The sequence below is a fragment of the Zalophus californianus genome, chromosome 2 (assembly GCF_009762305.2).
Source record: "Zalophus californianus isolate mZalCal1 chromosome 2, mZalCal1.pri.v2, whole genome shotgun sequence".
NCBI lineage: Eukaryota > Metazoa > Chordata > Mammalia > Carnivora > Otariidae > Zalophus > Zalophus californianus.
The window spans coordinates 128,234,441-128,255,496 of NC_045596.1; the positions used below are offsets into that span (position 1 = coordinate 128,234,441).

Sequence of the window (21,056 nt, forward strand, 5' to 3'; positions counted from 1 at the left end):
GGAAATAAAGACTTTAAATGACACACTGGACCAAATGGACTTCACAGACATATTCAGAACATTCCATCCCAAAGCAACAGAATACACATTCTTCTCTAGTGCCCATGGAACATTCTCCAGAATAGATCACATCCTAGGTCACAAATCAGGTCTCAAGCGGTACCAAAAGATTGGGATTATTCCCTGCATATTTTCAGACCACAATGCTTTGAAACTAGAACTCAATCACAAGAGGAAAGTCGGAAAGAACTCAAATACATGGAGGCTAAAGAGCATCCTACTAAAGAATGAATGGGTCAGCCAGGAAATTAAAGAATTAAAAAAAATTCATGGAAACCCATGAAAGTGAAAACACACTGTTCAAAATCTTTGGGATGCAGCAAAGGCAGTCCTAAGAGGAAAGTATATAGCAATACAAGCCTTTCTCAAGAAACAAGAAAGGTCTCAAATACACAACCTAACCCTACACCTAAAGGAGCTAGAGAAAAAACAGCAAATAAAGCCTAAACCCAGCAGGAGAAGAGAAGTAATAAAGATCAGAGCAGAAATCAATGAAATAGAAACCAAAAGAACAGTAGAACAGATCAACGAAACTAGAAGCTGGTTCTTTGAAAGAATTAACAAGATTGATAAACCCCTGGCCAGACTTATCTAAAAGAAAAGAGAAATGACCCAAATCAGAAAAAATCATGAGTGAAAGAAGAGAGATCACAACCAACACCAAAGAAATACAAATGATTATAAGAACATATTATGAGCAACTCTATGCCAGCAAATTAGATAACCTGGAAGATATGGATGCATTCCTAGAGATGTATCAACTACCAAAACTGAACCAGGAAGAAATAAGAAACCTGAACAGACCTATAACCACTAAGGAAATTGAAGCAGTCATCAAAAATCTCCCAAGAAACAAAAGCCCAGGGCCAGATGGCTTCCCAGGGGAATTCTACCAGACATTTAAAGAGTTAATACCTTTTCTCCTGAAACTGTTCCAAAGAATAGAAATGGAAGGAAAACTTCCAGACTCATTTTTGAGGCCACCATTACCTTGATTCCCCAAACCAGACTAAGACCCCATCAAAAAGGAGAATTAGAGATCAATATCCTTGATAAACATGAATGCAAAAATTCTCACCAAAATACTAGCCAATGGGATCCAACAGTACATTAAAAGGATTATTCACCATGACCAAGTGGGATTTATCCCAGGGCTGCAAGGATGGTTCAACATCTGCAGATCAGTCAGTGTGATACAATACATTAACAAAAGAGAGAACAAGAATCATATGATCCTCTCAATAGATGCAGAAAAAACATTTGACAAAGTACAGCATCCTTTCTTGATCAAAACTCTTCAGAGTATAGGGATAGAGGGTACATACCTCAATATCATAAAAGCCATCTATGAAAAACCTACAGCGAATATCATTCTCAATGGGGAAAAACTGAAAGCTTTCCCCCTAAGGTCAGGAACATGGCTGGGATGTCCACTATCACCACTGCTATTCAACATAGTATTAGAAGTCCTAGCCACAGCAATCAGACAACAAAAAGAAATCAAAGGCATCCAGATCGGCAAAGAGGAAGTCAAACTCTCACTCTTTGCAGATGATATGATACTGTATGTGGAAAACCCAAAAGACTCCACCCCAAAACTGCTAGAACTCATACAGGAATTCAGTCAAGTAGCAGGCTATAAAATCAATGCACAGAAATCAGTGGCATTCCTATACACCAACAACAAGACAGAAGAGAGACAAATCAAGGAGTCGATCCCATTTACAATTGCACCCAAAACCATAAGATACCTAGGAATAAATTTAACCAAAGAGGCAAAGGATCTGTACTCAGAAAACTATAAAATACTCATGAAAGAAATTGAGGAAGACACAAAGAAATGGAAAAACGTTCTATGCTCATGGATTGGAAGAAGAAACATTGTGAAGATGTCAATGCTACCTAGAGCAATCTACACATTCAGTGCAATCCCCATCAAAATACCATCCACTTTTTTCAAAGAAAAGGAACAAATAATCCTAAAATTTATATGGAACCAGAATAGACCCCGAATAGCCAGAGGAATGTTGAAAAAGAAAAGCAAAGCTGGCGGCATCACAATTCCGGACTTCCAGCTCTATTACAAAGCTGTCATCATCAAGACAGTATGGTACTGTCAGAAAAACAGACACATAGATCAGTGGAACAGAATCGAGAGCCCAGAAATGGACCCTCAACTCTGTGGTCAACTAATCTTCGACAAAGCAGGAAAGAATGTCCAGTGGCAAAAAGACAGTCTCTTCAACAAATGGTGTTGGGAAAATTGGACAGCCACATGCAGAAGAATGAAACTGGACCATTTCCTTACACCACACACAAAAATAGACTCCAAATGGTTGAAAGACCTAAACGTGAGACAGGAGTCCATCAAAATCCTAAAGGAGAACACAGGCAGCAACCTCTTCGACCTCAGCCGCAGCAATTTCTTCCTAGAAACATCGCCTAAGGCAAGGGAAGCAAGGGCAAAAATTAACTATTGGGATTTCATCAAGATAAAAAGCTTTTGCACAGCCAAAGAAACAGCCAACAAAACCAAAAGACAACTGACAGAATGGGAGAAGAGATTTTCAAATGACATACCAGATAAAGGGCTAGTATCCAAAATCTATAAAGAACTTATCCAACTCAACACCCAAAGAACAAGTAATCCAATCAAGAAATGGGCAGAAGACATGAACAGACATTTTTCCAAAGAAGACATCCAAATGGCCAACAGACACATGAAAAAGTGCTCTACATCGCTCGGCATCAGGGAAATCCAAATCAAAACCTCAATGAGATACCACCTCACACCAGTCAGAATGGCTAAAATTAATAAGTCAGGAAACGACAGATGTTGGCAGGGATGTGGAGAAAGGGGAACCCTCCTACACTGTTGGTGGGATTGTAAGCTGGTGCAACCACTCCTGAGAACAGTATGGAGGTTCCTCAAAAAGTTGAAAATAGAGCTACCATACGATCTAGCAATTACACTACTGGTTTTTTACCCCAGAGATACAAATGTAGGGATCCGACGGGGTACGTGCACCCCGATTTTTATAGCAGCAATGTCCACAATAGCCAAACTGTGGAAAGATCCTAGATGTCCATCGATAGATGAATGGATAAAGAAGTGGTGTGTGTGTGTGTGTGTGTGTGTGTGTGTGTGATATATATATATATATATATATATATACACACACACACAATGGAATATTATGCAGCCATCAAAAGGAATGAGATCTTGCCATTTGCAACGACGTGGATGGAACTGGAGGGTGTTATGCTGAGTGAAATAAGTCAATCAGAGAAAGACATGTATCATATGTCCTCACTGATATGAGGAATTCTTAATCTCAGGAAACAAATTGAGGGTTGCTGGAGTGGGGGTGGGGTGGGATGGATGGGGTGGCTGGGTGATAGACATTGGGGAGGGTATGTGCTATGGTGAGCGCTGTGAATTGTGCAAGACTGTTGAATCACAGATCTGTACCTCTGAAACAAATAATGAAATATATGTTAAAAAAAAAAAAGAAGATAGCAGGAGGGGAAGAATGAAGTGGGGGAAATCAGAAGGGGAGACAAACCATGAGAGACGATGGACTCTGAAAAACAAACTGAGGGTTCTACAGGGGAGGGGGGTGGAGGGATGGGTCAGCCTGGTGATGGGTATTAAAGAGGGCACGTTCTGCGTGGAGAACTGGGTATTATGCACAGACAATGAATCATGAAACACTACATCAAAAACTAATGATGTAATGTATGGTGATTAACATAACAATAAAAAATTTAAAGAAAAAAAAAAAGAAACCCTGGAACATATGTTTAAGGTAGCTGTACATTGTTAAATGTTCTCTTCTCTTCTTAAATAGTGTAGTATAACTGCACATGGATTTTTTTTAAGAAAAATAATGTTCTATCATAACAAATTTTGATGAAGCTTTTCCATTAAGTTTATAAACAGTTCTTATGTACATAGGATCAGAATTTTTATAAGTTGTATAAGAGTTTGAATTCTTAATCTTAAAAAAAAAAAAGTAGTTTTCCAGGGTATGATACAGAACCATATTTAGGACAGAAAACTATTTTATGAATGTAAAGATGAGTGTGAACCGGCCATTGGTTTAACTATAGGTTTTTGCTGTCCAGTGTCCAAAGGCCAGTGAGAACAGGGTCACCTAATAGATGAAAGGAAATATTCAGTTCCTTAACTATTCTTCTGTACCTAAATTAAGTTTTGGTTTTATTTTATTTAAGATTTTATTTATTTGAGAAAGAGCATGGGGGGAGGGGCAGAGCCAGAGGGAGAAAGAGTCTTAAACACACACTGTGCTGAGCACAGAGCCCGACTTGGGGCTTGATCTCAGGACCGTGAGATCCCGACCTGAGCCGAATGTGAAACCAAGAGTCGAACACTTAACCCACTGTGCCACCCAGGCACCTCTGTACCTAAACTAATTTTTGTCTTGGAGCATAAATGCTGTCTTGAATGATTTGTGATACTTAGTATTTCCTCTAGCATTCTGAAAGTTTCTTTCTTCCCCTATTACCCTGCTGTCCATGGCTTTCTCTAGTAAATAAAGCACATACCATACTGTGCAATGAATGAATGTCTGTTAGTCTGTTTCTTTCCCTAGATGTAAGCTCCATGGGTGCATCTGTAGAGCATTCTCTTTTTCCAGCCAATGATTTGGTGAACACTGATCTTTGAGTAATCTGTATACGAAGGAGTTCTTTATAAATATTTTGTGTATCTATATGTATATCTATCTAATCTGTGATCTAGGTGATCATATACCAGTGTACAGATGATGATACTGAGGTTCAGAGAGGTTGAATAATTTGCCCAGTCTCAAAACCAGACCAGGATTCAAATCTAGATCTGTTTGACTCTACAGCCCTGCTTTTAATTGGCGATGATGCTATAATGCTGCTCCAAGTAAGGTTCTTAAAATAGCAGAGGGAGAAGATGGTAGATAACCTTGGAAAACAGAAGCCATATTGGCCATATGGAAACCTGGAGCTATTGGAAGGAAGGGAGGCAGAGGAGGGAGCTAACACTATAAACCATAGAACAAAAGGGCAAAGATATATTTGCTAAAGGGGGAAAACCTGTGTATTGAGAATTTTAACGTGCCATTGGATAAAGAATTAGAAGACCTTAGCACTGTTCTGAGACCTATTGATACTAGAGCCTGTGTTTCATCAGTTGTCTGCTTTTCAAAATAGGACTGCCCTTTTTTCCCTCCTAAGGTGCTTTTGTTTTTAACCTGCTTGTCCATGATTTGTTGAAACCTATCCCAAGGAGTCAGAAAAATAAAATCTGTGCTTCTACCTCCACTTGTAGTTCATATTTGTCTTTCCTTCTCTTACTCCCTTCCCAATGCCCACACCCATGTTTTTGATAGTGCCTTTTTCTTGGCTGGTAGTTGCTTTGACATGACAGGCATATCCAAAGCTATTGCAAAGTAATAAAATTATACTTCACAAACCTAATAAAAGGCCAAGACAGATACACTTTTCTGTTTGTTATTTTTCTGGTTTCTTACTTAACTAAAAAAAGATCAGTGATGGGCAGAGAAAGCATATAATAATACATTTTTAAATAGTTGGCAGTAAAGAATGGAGTTAATTCTTTACATGTTAGTAGTTGGAGACGTCTTACTAAAGAATGATTTTAGGGGCGCCTGGGTGGCTCAGTTGGTGGAGCATGTGACTCTTGATCTTGGGGTTGTAAGTTCAAAGCCCATGTTCAGTGTAAAGATTACTTAAAAATAAACTTTTTAAAAAAGAATGATTTTGTTTCAGCTTTTCCTCACATGTTTAAGCCAAGCTACTACCTAAGTATTGTTCACTTAATATAAACCCTTATTTTATAGAATTACTGGGAGAGCCAATAATTGCTTTGAAGAAACTTCACAATTATAAATATATTAAAACTGGTAACTCTTGGGGGCGCCTGGATGGCTCAGTTGGTTAAGCATCTGCCTTCGGCTCAGGTCATGATCCCAGGGTCCTGGGATTGAGCCCCAAGTCAGGCTCCATGCTCAGCAGGGAGTCTGCTTGAAATTCTCTCTCTTTACCCCTCCTCCCCAAAATAAATAAATTAATCTTTTAAAAAAATGAAAGTATGTAATTAATCTAAATTTGATTTGGAAGAAAAGTTCATTTGGTAGAAATACAGTGTCTTTTTTGTGATTTTGATGCCTGTGAAGTAATACTTTAAATTTTTCTGTCAGTTAACTTTGTAAATGGTATTTATCTTCTGTTGATATATGCTGTGTAGGCAGGAGGAAAGTTTTCAATGTAATCCACTTGGCATCAACTCTCAGTCCTGCTCTTAAATTTCTCTTACCCAGTTTCTATTTAAAACCTCAGCTTGTCTCTGCCTTAGTAGTCAGTGCTGAAGTTTGTTTTGCCCTTTAACAATTAAAGTATTGTATGGCATATTTTAGGTAATTCACCAGATGTTGCTGTAGTGGTTTTGCTTATGTCTGAGCTGGGTTGCTCATTGTTTGGCAGATCTTTATGAAAGTTCTTTGTAATTGAGTTCACAGTGATTTAGTGTATTTCTAAATTACTGTAATTGTTTCTGATGTTAGGTTTTGAAAATTTGTCAAATTTGTCGTCATCCTGTTTCTCCCTGGAATTGTTACCTCTATCTTTTTTGGCTCCTTTTTAAAATCTGCTTTTCTATTGTATGTCACTTATCCTTATAACCACTTTAAATCGTTTCTAAGTTAGGACATTCATAAATAAATAGTTCAATATAGATTTTTTCCCTGCTCTGTAAATATGGAGTTATCAAAGTTTAATATTGCATTATTCTTCATAATTTTAGAAAGAATTAACTTTTCTTTCATCTCCTCCAACCTTTGTGTTAGATCCTTGTCCCGAGGATATTTAAATGTAACTTTAGAGCCAACAACAAAATTAGGAAGGAGGCTAAAGCATATCATCCATACATTTCTAATCTTCCTTTAAGTGCTCTGCCATACCTTTTTTTGTTTCAAACTTTGTTTAAAAGCTTTCCAAAGTGTGTATTGCCTTATGAATAGAGAGTGAGGTTGGAATAGGTGAGAGAACATGGACCTGTTTTGGGAGAAGACATTCCACATCCCAGCCCATCTGCTTCCTAACTCTCTAACCTCAGGCAAGTAACTTAACTTTCTGAGTGTTTTATTAACTGTAACATGGAGAGAACAGAAGCAGAGTAGATGTAAGGGTAACATATTTTCTCTCAGATGCTTTGTAGGGCCTCTGGGTGGCTCAGTTGGTTAAGCCTCTGCCTTCGGCTCAGGTCATGATCCCTGGATCCTGGGATCAAGTCCCAAGTTGAGCTCCCTGCTTGGTGGGGAGTCTGCTTGTCCATCTCCCTCTAACCCTCCCCCTGCTTGTGCTTGCACTCCACTCTCTCTCAAATAAATAAATAAAAATCTAAAACAGTGCTTCATAAAAGTGTCACCCACCGTATCAAAATATAATCTACCAAAAATACTTGGCTGTTTTTTTGATTCTATGTGCTCATCGCTTCTCATGATCTGATAACATAAATATAAACCTAAGTCAAAAAAGTATAATGACCCTAAAATATTTCCTCAAACATTTTTGGCTTTTTGTACCTTTTCCTAAAAGTATAGTCTGACCTTTCCCCCACCTTACTTTCTTCGTCTCTCTTTCTAAGCCATTTCTGTTTGGGAAACTAGAATCTTTCCTAGATTGACCTTCACAAGGCCAAGTAGCCTAGTAAAGTGAACCTGATAAATAAGTCAAGTGACTTAAAATAACACTTTTAAGTCTCCTTAAAACTTCTTATGTATAGTGACAACAGTACAGTCTACTAAGTTTGCAAAAATTAGTTATCTTTAAAATTGTATTTGAAAAAAATAAAAAACAAAATTGTATTTGCAACTGTTTTTCTAATATTACTTAATTGTTCTTAAACATCCTGGGGACTCTGTGTCTTCAGTCAGAACCACATTGACGTTTATGAATACATATTGTAGTGCAAATTAGTTCATCAAAAATTTAAAGAAAATTAAGCAAAAATAGGTAGAAAAGCAAATGTTTTTAACTCATTTAGTACAGAAAGTATATTCATACTGACAATTGATTTATTAATTTATTTTTATTTCCATTTACTTTTGGTAATGGTTAATAATGGTTTGGTTAAAAGATTGTTAGTTTACCATTCCTATTTAAATTTGCATCTGAGGGCACCTGAGTGGCTCAGTTGGTTAAGCCACTGCCTTCGGCTCAGGTCATGATCCCGGAGTCCTGAGATCGAGTCCCACATCGGGCTCCCTGTTGAGCAGGGAGCCTGCTTCTCCCTCTGACCCTCTCCCCTCTCATGCTGTTTCTCTCTCTCTCTCTCTCTCTCTCTCTCTCTCTCAAATAAATAAAATCTTTTAGAAAAAATAAGCAAATAAATAAATTTGCATCTGATTTAAGACATACTACCAAAACTAAAACTTGTACTCGGACAACACTTACATAATCAATGCTAATAGAAAAATGAGGTAAGTTATCTGTTTTGGCCTAAAAAGGCTTCTGAGATTAAAGTAACAATGAAATTATATACTTTATTTCCATAATTATAATTGAAAAGCTGTGAATCCCCAAAGGCTCTCTCTGTACCAGGGAACTGCTCTGAAGTGTGTATATATTTTTAAAGGCTTACACATCAACCTTCTCACAATTACTGGGAGAATGTTTTTGCAAAAATGGGTACTGTGTCATTTTGTTGTGAAAACTAGAATTCAGTCTTAAAAAGCACCCTCTTTCCTTGATTTCCCATGGATTAAGTTTCAGCGGGGTTGGGGAACATTTTGCATACAGGTAATGCACAGGGCTTGAGGCTTTGTTTAGTGGACTACCAACCTTCTTCAGCTACAAAAAGAGGCGTGTCCGTGTTGGGTTTGTCAGCAACCTCAAGGAGGTACGGAAACTGACTCATCAGTTGACATTTGTAGGGTTAGCTAAAAATTGTGTGATGCTCTTCCCACTTTCTTACCGTAACTTTCCAACCATTGTAACAGCTCTCTCCAGGTATAACACACAAACCAGAGCCCGTGCCCCGCTCTTGTCATCTCTAACACTGAAACATTGAGGATTGGAAGTCAAGTGAAAAATTCTTATGACCCAAAGAGCAATAAAGTAATTGGCTAGAATCTGTTTTTGAAAATTAGAATTTCACACTAAAAATACAGAAACCCCTTATTTGCTCTGTAACCCCAGGAACTGAGGATCATCCAAAATTCAACATAAAATAACAGAAAAGCTAAATCATGCTTAGTAGGGCAAAGTGGAAAATTACTCTGTGACCCAGGTAGGTTACTAGTGCAAAAGCCTTAAAAAAAAATACCTCTAAATAGGTAAGAGTATTTAATTAACGGGCTGGTTCATAAACTTGTATATGAATTCAGTTGAATTTCATAAATCTCTAAAAGAGAAGCTAGTTTTTGTCCTTAAAAATAAATAGAAATAATAATGTTTTTCTATTGAAAGAGAGCCTTTCAACTGAAAGGCTTTTCGAGAGTCATTTGAGTTTCCAAATAGATATATATAGATATAGATAGATACACACACCTCTGTTTAGAAAGCAAGTTCTCAAAAACGTTTAATAGAAAGGAACTATAAAAATTATCTTACTCTCTTTCTTTACTATACTGCTATCCTGAACTCTGCCCAGTCTCAAACATACTTACTCGCTCAGCATTTCCATGTGTCTGCCCGAAAGCCATCACACCTGTCCCAGACTGAGCTCTTGAGAGCCAGCTTGCCGCCTTCTACACTCCGCCCTCGCACAGCCTTTGCCATATCAGCCTATGGGAACTTTACACTTTCTGTTGCTCTGGGCAGAAGTCTTGGCATCTTTGTTCTTGATCTCTCACGCCCCACAGCTCCATCTATGGGCTCCACCTTCACAGTCTGTTGAGAATGCCGCCTCTTCTCTTACCACCCTTGTACAGGCCACCATAGTCTCAGTGGGTTATTGCTGTGGTAGTCTAGTAGGTCTCCCTACTTCTACCCTTGTGTGTTTATTAAAGTAAATCAGATGTTGTCATTTTTCTGCTCAGGATCTTCCCGCGCCTTCTCATCTCACTCAGAAATGTAGCCACGGTCTCTATGATGACATCCAACGTCCTGCATCCTCTAGCCCCCCATTACCTGTCTGACCACATCTTCTACCAGACCCCTACAACTCTGCCCCAGCCACACTGGCCTCTTTGCTGTTTCTCAAACACACCAAGCACAGCACCTGCCTCTGGGCTCTTGTACTTGCTATTTCCTCCGTCCAGAATGTTGTTCTTCCAGCCTCATTAGAACACTTAAAAGTATCTTAAAGCACATCCCCTTGCTTCCTTTGGGCCTTTATTCACATGTCACCTCAGACCAAGTCTACCTTTCCTATTTACATTGCCGTGCCCTCTCCTATAAACGGATCTCATATTCCCCATTGCTGCTTAATTTTTTTGCAATAACACATGCCATTATCTAACATACTGTATATTTTACTTACCTTGTTTCTCTTTCTTCTCTCACTAGAATATAAGCTTCTTGAGAGCAGAGTTGTATTTTTGTTGATTGCTTGCATTGCAGCCCCTAGACTAGTGCCTGACACTAGCAGACCCTTGGCAATATTTATTGAATGAGTGAATGTAAGTAACATTTTAGGTGTGGTATTTTTTTTTCTCTGAATGTAAAGTGGGGATGACTGTAGTTCATTAGAACACTGTGAATAGTGCAGATCCTCAGTGACGTTATGATACAGACAGACTTTATCTTTCATAACCTTTCCCTTTTCTAATAACAAAAATGTTAAGTATATTCAAAAGAATGTTTTAACATAGAGGCAAAATATAAAGAGCAATGACAACAAAAAATAGCAGCCATGTTCCCACCACCCAGGTTAAGAAACAAAGTCATCAGTACTTTTGAGGCCTCCTCTGTGCTTTCCCTTACCTCATCCTCCCTCTTCTCCCTATAGAACCCCTATTCTGAATTTTATTTACTGTTCCTTTTGGTTTTCTTGATAGTTTGGCCACGTGTGAATGTATCATTCAGTTAGGCATATTTTTGAGCTTTATATAAATGGAATCCTACCAAGGGTGTTTTTCTGCAGCTTTGCTGTTTCACTCTTATGTTCCTGAGGTTCATCCATGTTGATGCACGTGGGCTGCAGTTCATTTATTCTCACTCCCGTATAGTATCCCCTTTGCATGAAGAGACTGCAGTTTATTTATCCATTCTCCTGTAAATGCAAGTTTTGGGCTGTTTCCTTGTTTTTTCATCATAAAAACAGTGCTGCTATGATCATAATTGTACCTGTCTCATAAAACACACATGCGAGGTTTTCTAGGGTGTATTCTTAGTCAAATTGTTGTTCAGTAGGGTATATGCATCCTTCATTTTATGGATTAATGCCAAATTGTTTTCAAACGTAGTTGTACAAATTTGTACAACAATCAGCAGTGCACGAGAGTGTTAACTTTTAAGTTTGCTCAATGTAGAGGGTATAAAATGGCGTCCCAGTGTGACCATGGCACGGGGCCACGAGAGCAACCGGCTCCAGGGGTCCCAAACAGACCAGGCTCGGCCACTCGCCGCTGACAGAGACAGGTGGTGGTGAAAGGAGGAAAGAATTTCATTGTGGCCAACACATCTCAAAGACTGTCTCCAAAGTGCTGAAACTACTTCTGGGTTTATATAAGGAAAATGTGGGACAAAGGTGAGCAGGTACGTGCAGGTGGGCAGGAAAGGTCAAGGCGATAGTTGTCGTGGGGTCAGTCACATGCGGTCTTGAGGGCTCACTGCAGTCCTTCTTGCCTGAGGGGGTAGTTTCGGTTCCCATCACGGGACGTTTTGCCTGACTTAAGAGATAAGCTAGGAAGAACTTAATCAATTAGAAGTTTTGAGGGCCTAGTGGAGGTAGCTGAAGCCCCTTTCATCAGGTTAGTTTTTAATTTGCACTTTACTGTTTTCTAATGAGGCAGCATATCTTTTCAGATTTAATTGGCCATTCCTGTTTTCTCTTCTGTGAAATACCCATCCGTGTCATTTGCTCTTTTTAATTGGATTGCTTTTGTTTTGTCAGAGTTCTTCACATTTTCTAAATATGTTATACTTTGTCAGTACATGTAATGCAGATATTTCCTCAGTTTGTAACTTGTCTTTTCACTATCTTTGAATGACTAGAAACTCTAAATTTTAATGAATTTAATTTCTCAGTCTTTTCCCTTATGGGTTTTTATCTTTGAAAAGTTGTTTCCTATCTGATGTGGTTTTGGAATATAGGTGAGGTTCGGTGGGGTGGAGTCCGGAGCCTACAAACAAGAAAGAATTCTTGAGACATCTTTGGTGCAAAACGGTGGTTTATTAAAGCATGGGGACAGGGCCCGTGAGCAGAAAGAGCTGCTTCACCTGGGCCATGAAGAGTGGTGATTATACACTCAGGAGTTGGGGGAAGTAAGGAAAAGGGAGCTTTCAAAAGAACTTTCATATGCTAAAGAGGATCTACCTACAAGATACCAGAGGCCTTGCCATTGTCAAGTTAAGGTTGTATTCCCTCTTGCTAGGTATCCTGGAAGAATGTCACACATGTTCCATCCAGGAGTGGAGGGGTAGGGTGGGGGGAGTTTGCAGGATGTCAGCTTATGCTTTGTCTTCAGCTAGTCTTCTGCTCCCTCATCATTTCTAAGGTCATCTGGGGACTTTTCCACCCTCTGTCAAAGCATACTGCTCTTGGACCCCTCCTTTGACCAATCCGTAACAGCCTGTTTTCCAGAAGCTCTGAAACTCAGTCACACAGGCACAGGTGACTGAGAAGAGCTCAGTTTCAGAAAACATTTTTATGTAAATAGGAATCAAACGAGAGCTAAACCTGCAGTGTTTTATTTTACTTATTTTTCGCTAGTTATAATTAATTGACAAATGTCTTACAAGAAAGAGATTTGGGGGGGCATCTGGCTGGCTCAGAAGAACATAGGACTCTTGCTCTTGGGGTTGTGAGTTTGAGCCCCACACTGGGTGTAGAGGTTACTTAAATAAATAAAACTTAAAAAAAGAAAAAAGAAAAAGAGATTTGGTCCTGAAATCAAACCCCACACTCGTGTAAGGTGAACCCTGGTTATAACCTTAATTAGAATAATCTGACCTTTTCCTAGTAGATACTTATACAGAGTGTCAATGTATCATTTTAAAGCTTGTTTTAAATGTGATTGCAATGTAAAACTTTTCTGTCTGGACATAGAGAAAGGTCAATATGAATTAGTGGAATTAGTAGAAGTCTGTATTAAGAATGTTTTAAATTTTTTATGTAATATTATTAATTTGAGTGGTGCTGACCAATGAATAATTTGGAAGAAGTACCTCTGTGGTGCTTGAAAAATATGTTTATTTTAGAAGTAGAGAATCGTGGGCTTATAAATTGACCCTTAAAATTCATAGTTGGGGTGCCTGGCTGGCCCAGTTGGAGCGGGTGATTCTTAGTTCTCAGGGTTGTAAGTTCGAGCCTCATGTTGGGTGTAGAGATGACTTAAAAATAAAATCTTAAAAAAAAAAAAGTTCTTCTGAGGTGATCTGTCGAGCAGAGGAATTCCTTCTGCAGCATCCCGGGCTGTTTTCTGCCCTTGGATTAAAGGCCATTTCAAGGCAGTCAGTCTTGATAAGCCAACCGTGCCCCTGCATCTTTTCAACAAAATTTATTTGCTTAGCACACACCTTTTTTTTTTTTTCATTGTGCTAAGGTAAACTTCACATCAGTTTCTGTCTGCCTTTGGAAAGGAGAAAACTCTTTCTTCTTTTACACTCACAGCACTTTTCAAACACCAGATGTGTGGGGTTTTTCCCACACCAACTGATTCTCAATCCTGGACACCAGCTGGGTATTCCACAGTTCAATTCAGTTCTGACGCTGCCCCCACCCCCTCCACCTTCTGACACCAATCGCAAGTTAGGTTGTCACCAGTGCTTCTGACCATACATAAAAGATTTCCACAACCCCCTCCTCAACTTGGATTGTATGCTAGAGTGTCTCACGGAACTCAAGAAAACCGTTTACTTACTAGGTTACCAGTTTATCACAAGGGCTATTGAAGGATACAAATGAATAACCAGATAAAGAAGCGCATAGGGGTCAAGGTCTGTAAAGGTCCTGAGCATAAGAGCCTCTGTCCCCATGGATTTGGGGGTGCACCACTTTCCTAGCCTGTGGATGCATTCACCAGCCCAGAAACTCTCCAGATCACGTACTTAAGGGGTTTTATGGGGGCTTCATTACATAGGCACCATTGATGAAATCATTGACCCTTGGTGAATTATTCAACCTGTAGCCACTGTCTCCTCCCCAGAAGTAGGCAGGTGGAGCTGAAATTCCCATACTCCAATCACGGTTTGGTTCCCCTGACAACCAGCTCTTACCTTGGTTTTCTAGGAGCCTTCCAAAAATCTCATTAACATAAAGTCAGGTGTGGTTGAAAAGGGCTTTTTATTAACAAAAGTCATTTCTTTCACCTTTATAGCACTATGGCTATTTCAGGAACAGGATAAGACACTAAATAATATAACAAAAGATGCTCCATTCGCTCTTATCACTTAGGAAATAATAAGGGTTTTAGGTGCTTTGTGCCACAAATGACGAATGTATTTGTTATTCTAAATTACATTATCACGGTCTTCTTACAAGTTCCAAATCAGTTTCTAAATAAATGACATTTTATTTTACCAAGAAAAATCAATGTGCTTTGACTATCCAATAGGTAAACTTAGATTCCACTGAAATTGGATGAGTACTTACTGTGTATCAGACGGTGTGCTAGGTAGTATCTCATTTCACTTAACCCTTACAGTGACACTACATATGCAGTTTGGTAATGGCATCCCCGATAAATGGGTAAAGACCTTGGCCAGTGAATTTAGAAGCAACCTGTACCTGATGTCACAAAGAAAACTGGGAAATGGTACAGCTAAGATTGGCATGCATGCCTCGTGATACCAAAGCCCTTTCTGGCTGTTGCTGTAAAGGAACAATACTAATAATGGGAATATTTTACTGATGACCTAAATGAATAACAAATACAAATTTGGGGAGGCTGTAACCAGTATCAAACTATGCCTAATGCAATTGTCAGGTCTTCTAGAACGTTGGAAGTAAAGTCTTCAAAGATACTATATTACATTTACTCCAAAAATGCAGTTAGATTTTGGGACTAGTTAGGAGCATATATGCCTCTCTTGTTTGACTCTCTGTTCCCTAGCTGCTTTCTCTCTCTATTCTCTCATCTCGCAACCACCCCGACTCCTAACCTCCCCAGGTACTTTCTCCTTTACTTTATCACCCAGCTTAGCCTTTCCTCTTTCCAAGCCTATCCTCCCCCTTTTGATGTTCCTCCTTTTCACTGTGTTTTCTAAAACCCTTATTCATTGCTAGGAAAATGCATTCTTGACCTTTTTCATAGATGTACCCCTTATATTTTGCTGCATAACAAAGTACCCTAAACTTGGCGGCCTAGAACAGTAATGATTTATTATTTACCGCAATTGTGTGGGTTGGGTAGATGGGTTCTTCTGGTTTCACTTTCAGCTGGAAGGCCTGCTGAACCCTGGGCGTAGCTGGGATGAAGGCCCTCTCTCCCTGTGGGCTTCTTGGAGGAAGGCTAGACTGTGCATCCTCAAAAGGTGGCGGCAGTAGTCCCAAGAGGGCAAGCGCTTGCCTATCAGGCCTCATTTTCTAATATTATATGGCCAAGCTCGTTGCAGAAGACTCTCCAAGGGTGTAGATAATCCTACTGAGAAGAGTGATTCTTTGGGGCCATTATCGTAGCAGTCCAGTATAATCAAATATTTTGCTCACTTCCTAAATTGCCTTTTAGAAGCCTGCTTTCCCTAACATTATCCTGTTTCTTTAATAATTGCCCTTAGGTTGAGGCTCATCATCCTTTGAAATACCCCCATATCTCAGAAGCAGAGGGCGGGGGAGCTGGAGTTCTCCTGTCCCAATGTTCTTCTTTTTTTTTTTTTTGAAGATTATATGTATTTGACAGAGAGAGACACAGCGAGAGAGGGAACACAAGCAGGGGGAGTGGGAGAGGGAGAAGCAGGCTTCCCGCAGAGCAGGGAGCCCGATGCGGGGCTCGATCCCAGGACCCTGGGACCATGACCTGAGCTGGAGGCAGTCACCCAATGTTCTTCTCCAATACTTCTTGAAAAAACTTACTCTCCCCACAAGTGCCCTTTTTTTATTTTAAGTGAACCCAATGTACTTTTACTACCCATTTATCATACTAATTTTCTGCTGCCGTGTGCCTTAATCCCTAGTACAGTGCCTGATACATGGTGTTAAATGTTTCATGTTTGTCCTTGTACCTGCTACCAGAGGTTTTCATTATAAAGGCCTTAATGTCTGACCAGGTAAATTTAAGATATATCCCTTTTAGTTCGTATAGACATTTTTTTAGTTTTCATTGTTTATTCCTATGTGGTCTTCTTAAACTATATCCCTGCTAGAATTTGTTTTTCTCTTTATCAGAAGAAGAGAAAAAATGTCTTTTGTTTTAAACAACTTTTAAGTACATCCCAATGCCAGATGACCTAAGGGTCTGAGAGTTAGCCTAACCTCAAGGCTTGAGATACTCGTTTCCTGGGGTGTCAATACTTACTGTTGTTTCTGGTCTCCCTTCTCTCTTTCCCCACCCCCTGAGGATAGAAGCTCATGAGGAAAGGAATTTTTTTCTATTTTCCTAAGAACAGTGTATGGTACTGTATTTAATGTATGACTTTTCAATTTCCCTAAAGGGAATAGGTCAGTTTAAGAAGCTGTGTATTCTGTTAACCGTATTCAAACACCACTGAGGGCATTAATTAAAAATATTACTAAATCCCCCCTCAAACTAAATACATTCAAAATCAAATACTGAAGAGGGAAAATTATATATAAATATTTACTCTACAGTATATGCTATATACCAAATATGGACATCATTAAGGACATCATCAAAATATCTAAGATATTTTGAGGAAACAGCATTACAGAAAGTGTGCATAGTGCAGTCCCTTTGTGTTTTAAATATGTATACATGTAGAAAAATTCTCAAAGGGAACACAATAAAACATTAATAGTGATTCTCGTGTGGCAGGGGAGGGAATAGGTGCAGAAAGTATGGATCGGGAAGTTTTACTTTATAATCTGGAGTGTGTCTTATTTTTATAATATTTTAAATTTTAAAATAAAGACTTTACAAATAAATATCTGATATAAAGGTTTGTGTTGTTTGCTTTGTAGAGGTAGATGGATGGAGAAAAGACTAGAGAGACTATTTGTGTGTGTTCGTGTGTCATAATAAAATTAATGTAAATGTCATATAAAATGCCATGTCCTGTTTTTCCCTTAGCATTATATATCAGATGTTTTTATATCAGTAAAAATTATTAAAGTTCAAACATCACTAAAAATTACTACAGCTCAATTTTTTTTTAAGATTTTATTTGAGAGAGAAACAGAGCACACAAGCAGGTGGAGGGGCAGAGGGAGAAGCAGGCTCCCCGCTGAGCAAGGAGCCTGATGCCTGACACTATCCCAGGTCCCTGGGATCATGACTCGAGCCGAAGGCGGACACTTAACTGACTGAGCCACCCAGTCACCCCTAAAGATCAATTGTAATAAATATTGCATTAGATGGATAAGTTAGTATATTTTATACTTTATCTTTGAACTTTTGCAGTTATAAATGAGAGCTCAGGAAAGAATTTTATTCATAAATCTTTGTAATGCTTTGCTGATTTCTTTAATAAAGATTTACAGAAGTAGCTTGGTTTAACTTGGTTAAAACATAATCTTGTTATCATTAGAAGTACTAAGTACTTGAAAATAACAGAGTCATGTGAACTTTAAGTAAATTGGCTTTCTGGGCAACACTTGCTGCCATGCCACTTGGCTTGATTCTTTGCAGAGAACCGCAGTATTTCAAAATATCTGGCCTACTCTGTTTTACGTAAAGTTTAGCCTTAATGATGTCCATATTTGGTATATAGCATATACGGTATAGTAAATATTTATATATAATTTTCCCTCTTCAGTATTTGATTTTGAATGTATTTAGTTTGAGGGGGCATTTTTTTTTTTTTAAGATTTTATTTATTTGACAGAGACACAGCGAGAGAGGGAACACAAGCAGGGGAAGCAAGAGAGGGAGAAGCAGGCTTCCTGCTGAGCAGGGAGCCCGATGCGGGGCTCGATCCCAGGACCCTGGGATCATGACCTGAGCCGAAGGCAGATGCTTAATGACAGCCACCCAGGTGCTCCGAGGGGGGATTTAGTAGTATTTTTAATTAATGCCCTCAGTGGTGTTTGAATATGGTTAACAAAATACACAGCTTCTTAAACTGACCTATTCCCTTTAGGGAAATTAAAAAGTCATCAAAGGCTCAGTGACCCTGCAAAGATGTATAGTCAGGGTGTGTGTGTGTGTATGTGTGAAATACTTGGTCTTTATTAAAACAGCTTTTCCTGATGAGAGCTACACTATTTAGTGAGGACATGTGATAAGTCACCTTATATTTCATTGCCATTGGTGTTAACACTTGGTCTTGTGACCCTGCCCTGTTCACAGGTTAAAGTGCTGCACAATCAGCTGGTTCTTTTCCACAATGCCATTGCCGCTTACTTTGCCGGGAATCAGAAGCAGCTTGAACAGACACTTAAACAGTTCCATATCAAATTGAAAACCCCTGGAGTGGACGCCCCATCTTGGCTTGAAGAACAGTAAAATCACACCCGGGGGAAAAAAAAAAGAAAAGTCACGTCATTATATTTCTAAACAAACCTAATAAGAATTAAGCAGAGTTGGGTTAAGATTAGGGAACTGGTGACCACAACCATTGTAGTGATTCTTGCACAAACAGCTTTAATTTTTCCCTTTTTCATACTTTAACAACTGAACTGTTAAATTTGATGGGAAGGTGGGTGATTTTAATGTAAACATAATTTCTATGATCTGAACACAATAATTTTCCTTTTTGAGAAATCTTTTTGTATTGTGAGGGTTGATGGCTATTTCTGTAGTTTGAAAACATCTAATATAGATTTGCACTGACCAGATATAAAAATTCAAGGTTTTTGGTCCTGGAAAGAGGGCCAGTTGTAGCTTTTCCAAAGGGACGTTTACATGATTTGTATCAACATCAGATATTTTATATATGAATATATTAAACATCTTTAAGAGATTCATTTTCATGTATTGTCTTAAAGAAAAAAGAAACTATTTTGCAGAGTAAAATTATATGGTGTTCCTGCAGCATCCACACAGAGGTGGCAGCTCTAATGAATGACTGATTAGCTTGTGGAGTTGTGGCAAATGCCTTTTTAAAAATGATTCTGTACTATTATAATTTTGTTTAACCTTTTTTTTTTTTTTAAGACGCAGGAATCACACTGTCATTTCTGTGAGGCTTTTGAGCTTAACAGTTTGCATCACCCAAAGTCATTGGGCAGTTATGTTAGCCATTTCTTTTGATTCATAATGAAACCTGCTTAAGAGAATTTTTTTTGGCAGGTGGACTTGGGAATAGAAACTCTTGATGGTTTCTAGAGTAGAAATCTGTGCTTAGAAAGCAAGTTTTGGAGTAAATTCCATTTTGACAGAAGTGAATTCCTAGACAGCTTTCATTGACTTCCATATGTAACGATACCGGTTAAGCCTTAAATCACAGACATGTGCCTTCTCAGATACAGTAATTCTCATTCAACCAATGTACATAATCCATAAAGAAACCCCTTTCAGATAATGTTTGACGTGTCTTTTCCTTCCTTGGAAAGGAACACTGTGTATCAGTATTGGGTTTCTTTGTATTCCTTAAACCACGTTCAGGTTTATGGTAAAATCAACTTTTGAATTTGCTGTTTGGTTTTTCTTCATTCCTTTCATGGAATGAGAAGATGGAGGAATTTTTCTTCATTTGAGTAATGGAAAGGTAATCTGGGACAGTGTGGTGGTAACAAGAAAGGGGATTGGAAAGGCCAGTACTGTTTTAGTTGCTCAGCACTGCTGGGTTTGTGTTATGTAGTTGACCTATCCGCTGTGTGGTTCTATCAGTAATGTAAGCCTTTTAAGTATAAGTTCTCTTGATTTTTGTCATAGACATAAATTAATATGTCTTCATTTCTTTTGTGTTGAGATGAAGTACTAAAAAAATTACTGTTATACATGAACTCTGTGGACTGTAAGATTTGTTATATATGTTCAAATGCCTTTTAGCTGGCTTTTTAATTAATATGCCTGTTTTCAGTGCTTAATATGTACAATGTAATGTGATTGTAAATCATAAACCTATTTTAAATCATTCCTTCCTGTATATTTGTACTCTGACAGAGCCTTATTTTATTCTTCCAGCAGAATTACTACTTGTAATAGTTCCTGTACATTCCCCAGAATGTGCCTCTGGTGTGAATTTTGTATTCTTATTAAAAGTATTTGCTGCACTACCTTGTTTCTATGGCTCTTCATAATTTAAGAAGCAACTATCTGGAAATTGTGAAGATGTGATTTGTCTTTTCCTGACTTTAAGAACAAGAACAAAAAATGGTGCTTCTGTCATTTATAACAGCTTTTCTTCAGTAAGTTATTCTTTTTCCTCAATTAGAGTCTCCCTTGGGAGTGGAACACGTCCACTCTTAGCACATATTGGTAACAGTTTTAGTAGCTAAGGAATTAAACAGTTTCAGGGACTGATGATTTTTTAGAATAGACTAAAAATATCTGATTCTGAGTAGTGGGTACATGTGCAAAAGAAAGAATTAACATATTAGCCAGTTGGTATATTTACTTTGTTAGGAAAGTAATTTATATTCATTGTAGAAAAAAATTAGAAGATAATTTCAAAAAATTGAAGATAAAATAACTTCCCAAGTCAGTAAGTACTGCATGGAACCACCTAACTCTCCCCTGAAGTTACAGATTTTAGTTACCGATTATATTATAAGGTCTAGTTTGAATATCCTTTAACATGCACACCTTCATCTT

At 38.4% G+C, this 21,056-nt stretch overlaps 1 protein-coding gene across 10 annotated transcripts in view; it reads left to right on the forward strand.

Moving 5' to 3' along the window:
* Positions 1–20,518, forward strand: part of ARFIP1 (ADP ribosylation factor interacting protein 1) — a 130,845-nt gene extending 110,327 nt beyond the window's left edge. For all 10 annotated transcript variants that reach the window (XM_027598616.1, XM_027598618.1, XM_027598623.1 and 7 more), the window contains one exon: positions 18,648–20,518. In XM_027598616.1, the coding sequence (XP_027454417.1) occupies positions 18,648–18,803 (156 nt within the window). In that variant the 3' untranslated portion in view covers positions 18,804–20,518. The remainder of the gene's footprint in view (positions 1–18,647) is intronic.
* Positions 20,519–21,056: the final 538 nt, after the last annotated feature.